The 6331-nt window shown below is 50.2% G+C and overlaps 1 protein-coding gene across 2 annotated transcripts in view; it reads right to left on the bottom strand.

Moving 5' to 3' along the window:
• Positions 1 to 6331, bottom strand: part of Asxl1 (ASXL transcriptional regulator 1) — a 73368-nt gene continuing 67037 nt past the window's right edge. For both annotated transcript variants that reach the window (XM_027945385.2, XM_071608837.1), the window contains 4 exons: positions 6194 to 6290; positions 4809 to 4914; positions 3462 to 4095; positions 1 to 2922 (listed from right to left, as the gene is read on the bottom strand). In XM_027945385.2, coding sequence (XP_027801186.1) covers positions 28 to 2922; positions 3462 to 4095; positions 4809 to 4914; positions 6194 to 6290 — 3732 coding nt within the window. In that variant the 3' untranslated portion in view covers positions 1 to 27. The remainder of the gene's footprint in view (positions 2923 to 3461; positions 4096 to 4808; positions 4915 to 6193; positions 6291 to 6331) is intronic.

Genomic DNA, 6331 nt, shown 5'->3' with positions numbered 1-6331 from the left:
TACAATTTTTCCAATGGCCATAATTTATTATCTCACCACAAGGCACAATACACAGAGCTTTGAGGGTCCAATACAGTCGTCGTGACAGAATGCACCACAGCCTTGGCACATGATCATGGCTTTCAGGCTGCAGGCACACTGGAGCGAGATGCTTTCCACCGTGCTGCTGTCGGTGAACATCTGCAGGGAGAGTGACGCACTGTGGCTTGCACCAAAGTTTGCTTTGTGGCTCAGCTGCACCACGCTTCCAGCCAGGCCCCTGGGAAAGGCTGGGGAGCTGGAGGAGTAATTAAAGCTGGTGGAACTCAGCTGGAATTTAGAAAGCTTCCCGTAAAAAGCCTGCTTGATGTTGAGTTGGGAGGGGATGGAAGAAGGCTCCAGGGGCTGAGCCAGCCCTTTCCCTGGCTCTTGGGGGAGTTTCCAGAAGGGTAGGTCCATGACAAAGGGCATCCCTTGCAAGTGACCCACCAATTCCAGAGGACTATGCCCAGCAGCTTTTCTGTTCTCTGAATTTGCACTGAGAGAACCCCCCAATAAAGTCTTTTCATTCTTGCTGCTGCCAACAGAGGCAAGGGGTGGCTTTGGACCCCAGTCTTCCCTTGCAGTTTGCACCCCATCAGACACAGAGTTTTTGCTTGGCCCCAATTTCCTACTGGGAAAAACTGGAGGGATCTCAGCAGGTAATGGCGTGGGGTCCACAGGCCCGGGGCACTGAAGGGTTGCAGCCACATTTCTAGGGCCAAAGAGCTTCTTCCCTTGGCCTCCAGCATTGTTCTGACCACCCGGGGCCCTACCTGTCTGCTCTGGCCCGCAGGAGATCACGTTTGGAGATGAGAAGCAAGGTGCTCTCGAGGTAGGGAGCTCTCCTGGACTCTTGCCAGGAGCAGCATGTGAATCACTACACTCCCGGACTGCCTTCTGATCTTCAAAACTAAAGGAAGAAAACTGCTCTTTGGAATCCATTTCTTCCAGTTTCCCAGAGGAGATCATCAGCTTTGTCACTGGACTTAGGGAGTCTAAACTTGGGACCATCTTGGAAATCTGAGGTGCTCCGGAAGCCTGAGCAACCTCTGCCTTTCCAAGACCAGTGCTTGCTTCATGGCTCTCAGGCAGGGGCAGCTCCTTCAACCCTTTTAAAGCAGGGCTGCTTCTGTCAACCACACAAGTGTTTTCTCCAGGACCATGCAAAGGTCCCGTGCCCAGGGGGCCACCACGACTCTGCTCTTTTAGAAGTGGCAGTTGTGAGGATTCTGGCTTGCTGTTACTGTGGGCTGGAGGAAGAACCTTCTCTAGGGACAAGTTACCCTGCAGCAACTGCAACACAAGTGGGTTGGTGGCCTCCACTGAGGACCCAGGCCTGGCCAGGCACAGGGGTCTTGGCTGGTATTCAGTACTGGACAGCAGCAAGGAGTTTGGGATCTTCTGGGGAACCGCACACACTCGAGACACCCAGCTCTGAGGAGAAGCCATCCCCTCTGTCCTTGTAACCAGAGTCAGGTCACTGTTCACCTTGGATAGGAAAGTGGATTGCTTCCAATCATGTTTTTCATCCTTGTCCACCAAGGACCCCTTTGTCATTGTGGCTTCGCTAATGTCAGCCTCACTGCTATCCTCAGTGAGATGGCCTTCAAAGTCAGAGGCTGTATCTGTGGATTCGCTGTGAGGACTCAGTGCTTCAGAGTCTCCATTGATTTGCAGCTTCTCAATGTCCACATGTTTGCCATCGCTGCCAGAGCCACCCATGCCGTGAGGTAGCACTGTGCAGAGTGAAGCAAGGCTGTCAGGGGGTGCCACATCCTTTTCGGCTGCCAATCCCCCAGGAGATGTGGCAACAAGGGTAGCAGTGCTCTCCCAGTCTTCTCTGACCTGAGGCTCCACAGGTGGAACACTTTCTCTGGATCCTGGCTCAGAATGTTTCACCACCTCATCGTTTAACAGGATGGATGTCCAAGCAGCAGCACTGTCAGACATGAGAGCCTCAGTTTTCAGGGCTTTCTGTCTACCATCACTTTCCCTCACAGGTGGGCCTGAGTCACCAAGTCTTAATTCATCATCAAATGGTCTATCCTGCAGGTGGCCAGCCAGTGACGATTCAGGTGTGGAACTGGGGGTCACATTTTCCGGATCCTTCAGAGTAGGATTACTGTCAAGAGCCGGGCCAGCTCCTTCTTCCAATACAACAGCTCCTAATGGAGACTGTACAGGACTGTTCACTGGAGGAACACTGGATCCTTGCTCCTCACTCCCCCTTTCCCTGGAAGTAGTGCCAGATTCACACTCAGTTCTACCATCTAGCTGCAAGGTAGGCTGCTCTGCCAACTTTCCAGCCACTGGGGTTTGAGAGGACAGTGGGGGCAAAGCCTGGCATGGCTGATCCCCAGTGGGAGCAACTGAGGGCTGAGAAGCATCTTCTAGCCCCCGTGTGACTACACCTGGCACCCTCTGCAGTGGGCAGCTTTCTTCCTTTCTGAGAGAAGTCAGGTCTTCTCTCCTGGCTCTGGACATGGCAGCTCCTGCCTGGGTATGCTCCCCATTCAGAGGACAAGGCGGCAATAGTTGTGTTCGCTGTAGATCTGACGTACACTCTCCAGGGGTGCTCGGGGCTCCCCTGGGCTCAAGGTGGCCACAGGCCTCACTACCATCACCACTGCTGCTGCTTCTGCCACCTCCCTCATCGGTGGCCCCGCCGCCACCTCCACCCGGGCCACCCCCACCTCCGATGGCAGTGGTGGCCGCCTCTCGATGGCAGTGGTGGCCTCTCGCCCCTCGGGCCTGCAGAGCACGGGCTTTAATGTCTGCGAGGGTCCTGGCACCAGTCCAGCCCCGGTAGGAAGACTCTGTGATGGGGACGATCCGGGGACATATCTGGTAAGTGGGCTGACCTTTAACCACCCAGGGTGGTTTGATACGTGAAAGTTGAATCTGAAAGAAAAGCAAAGGGAAAGAGTTTTAACTGGCTGATCTACCAGTCTTCTCTGTCCTGGGGCTCCAATACTAGGAGCAATACTGGGAGACTAGTAGCTCAGAGGTACTGACCTAGAGAACTAAATCACTGTCCTAAGAAAGAAAATGATTATTGTAAACTGCCTGCCCATGGCACCCCTTCATTCCAAGATTCTGCTGAAAGGCTATGCCACACCTCCAAATTGAATTTCTGGTGAGACTTTATGAGCCGCTGCAGCAAAGAGCCTAATGCTATCTAATACAAGATGAAAAACCCCAAGGATTTTGATTCTTCAACAGGGTAAATAGAAAAGTGAGGAAGGAAAGAACTGCCTCCCCCCATCCCACCCCCACCCTCATGTCAGTCTCAAGAAAAGCTCTCCTGTAGAAGGCTCTGAGTTCCCACATAATTCAGGCCAGGGCCCAGGGCCTCTGTCCCTTCAAAGGGGGCTCCACAACCTCATGACCCTCCAAGGAAACCAGGCACTAGGGCCACCAGGAATCAAACAGTCTCCTACCCGGATGGGCGGGACTTTGGGCTCCTCTTTAGTGGGCTGTGGCTTTTCGGTGTGAACACTTTCAATTGTGTTACGAAAGGACTGACGATCTTCAAGCCGGGGCTTCTTTTCGGGAAAGGACGCAGAGGCTGCCTGCTCAAAGGACTTCCTCTTCTGATCCTTGGGCTCCTGATCCGCAGTGTCCTGAGACAAGCTGGGAATTCTATCTGGAGATGCAGAGGCATGTACCAAGTTGTCTGGCTCAGTCTGGATTCGGGAAGCCACAGGTTCGCCTGGACACTCAGGACCCTCTGGGCCAGGTGCTGCAGAGGACATGCCTGGCAGCAGGGGACTGCTCACCCCTGCTGAGTCGGTCTTAGCCTCCCTGTCCTTGGAGAGAGGGACGTCAGGTGCCACAGAGTTTGCATCCTTAGCAACATCTGCTTGTTCCTGCTCCTGTTTTTTGTACAGATTCCTTCTGGCTCGGGTTCGGAGATCTGGTCGAGAGCGTTTCTTAAAATGCCCATCCCGCTGTCGGGTGGCTGGACCACGCTGTGGCCGCACTGATTCTCTTGGGACACGCAAACCACTCTTGATGTTGGCCTCCTCCTGGTCCACATTCTGCTGTAATGACTCTTCTTTGGTCAAACCCAATCTGCAAAACAAACTCACACCATCAGTTATAGGCCAGAGAGGACTGGTCTTTTCTCTGCACAACAGGCACTTAGATACGTAAACTAACTAAATCTACATATATAACGCTAACCACAGAAAAACACACATTCTGCTTCACTGTGAATGGCATTAAGCTAAATGACTCGAGTCACTGCAATCTCCAAATTCTTGTCCAGGACAGATGTTATGTACTACAGCTGTTCCTTAATATTCATGATTTCAGGACCTCATGGACATCAAAGTCCACAGATGTTCAAGTCCTGTGTATAAAATGGCATAGTATTTGCCCAAAACCCACACACATCTTCCCACATGCTTTATTGTGTGTGGGGGGGGTGGAGGGGTGCTGGAAATTGAACCCAGAGCCCGTGTATGCTGGACACGTGCTAGATAGGTGCTCCACCACTGAGCTTCCCCTCACCCTCCTCCTGTGCACTTTAAATCATCTCCAGATCACTTACACCCCTACTGCGACAATAACGGCTGTGTAAATAATGTCTTCTTTAAGGAATAATGACAAGGAAAAATGTCTATACAGATGCAACTGTTTTTCCCAGATATTTTCGAGCTATGGTTGGTTGAATGTAAAAGGAGAACCAATGGATTCAAAGGGCTGGCTGTACTTTGAGACCAAATGCCTCTACCCTCCCAAACACCCAGATTAGTCAGCAATCCTATCACCAAGGGCCTTACTTCTGTCCGTAATAGTCTTCAAAGAACTTTTCTTTCCATTGTTCCACCTTCTTTTCCTTCTCCATTTCCTGTCGTATTCTGACTTGCATCTCATGAGTAAATTCACCTAGAGAGAAAGATTTTTCTAATGAGTACATTCAGAATATTGATGTCTGGCTTACAACTAAAACTTCTTTAAAATCAGGAGTTTTAAAAAGGACATGTAGCCAGGTATGGTGGTGCACACCTGTAATCCCAGCAGGTTGGGAGGCTGAGGCACGAAGATCACAAGTTCAAGGCCAGCCTCAGCAACTTAGTGAGATCCTGCCCATAAATAAATAAATATATACATAGGGCTGGGGGTGTAGCTCAGGGTTGAACACCCCGAGGTTCAATCCCCAGTATCCTCTCTCCCCAAAAAGACATGCTCCTGTCTCCTCCAGTGGCTCTCTCATATTATGTTCTTATACAAAATTAATATAGCAGACTGCCTGCTTATCCTTAGAAAGGGTTTCTGACAATGATGGTCCTTGGCTGGCAGGTGAGAGCTTGGGTTTCAAGAGTTCCCATCACCCAGTGAACCATTCACTGTGCCTAAACTGTTGATGCCAACAATATGGTTTATGCTGAACACCCCTCTTTCCTTTCAAGAATCTAGGTATGTGGCCAGCAGTGGCTTCCTTCACAATCAGCCCCAAATAAAAATCCTGGACACCAAAGATTTAATGAGCTTCCCTGGTAAATACTTCACAAGTGTTGGCACAACCTCTCATTGAATTCTGCCTAACTCCACAGAGAGGACCTCAGACCTTGCACCTTGCTTCCCCTGCACTTCACCCCATGTGCCTTCTTCCCTTTGCTAATTCTGCTTTGTATGCTTTTTGTGTAAATAAACCATAACCCTGAATATAACCATATATACAGTCCTGCCAGCAGTCATTAAACCTAGGGGTGGCTTAGGGTCCCCAACACATTCCCCAGATAGCTTGTCTTTAATTTTGTGCGGAATCTACCATTTACTCCGAGTAACTACTGTCCCTGAAAAAGGAGCATGATGTGCCTCATCAGGGTGCACTTTATTCTATCCATCTAGATAATGCCACGATTACTGGAAGGAACAGGCATGCAGAACATTTAAATGATGAAAAGAAGATACAGATGGATATGTATATATATATACACAAGACAGTTGAGCCAAATATCCCGTTGCTTTTTCAGAGCAGCGTGGCACATTAATATCCATTACACATATTAACACTATAGAGAAAAGTCTGCCTTCAACTGAACATCTCAAGGAAAAAAAAGAGACTGGTAGAAATGAGTTCTGGGGCTTACATATCAGGAGACATGCACCACCACACACGGCAGGCACACCTCCAACCCTGAGACGAAGCCGACTGACTTACCATCAGCCAGGCGATCCCGCCAGCTCTGAGCCGCGTGAGTGAAAAACTCATTATTGAGAGCGCTGCTGCTGAGGCGCAACAGGCCATCTGTCCCCACCTAGGAGGAGAAAATAATAAATGAGGAAACTTGAAAGAGAA

This window comes from Marmota flaviventris, chromosome 2 (assembly GCF_047511675.1).
Source record: "Marmota flaviventris isolate mMarFla1 chromosome 2, mMarFla1.hap1, whole genome shotgun sequence".
Lineage (NCBI taxonomy): Eukaryota > Metazoa > Chordata > Mammalia > Rodentia > Sciuridae > Marmota > Marmota flaviventris.
The sequence above is the reverse complement of the archived record's forward strand: the minus strand, read 5'-3'. Positions and strand labels throughout refer to the sequence as shown.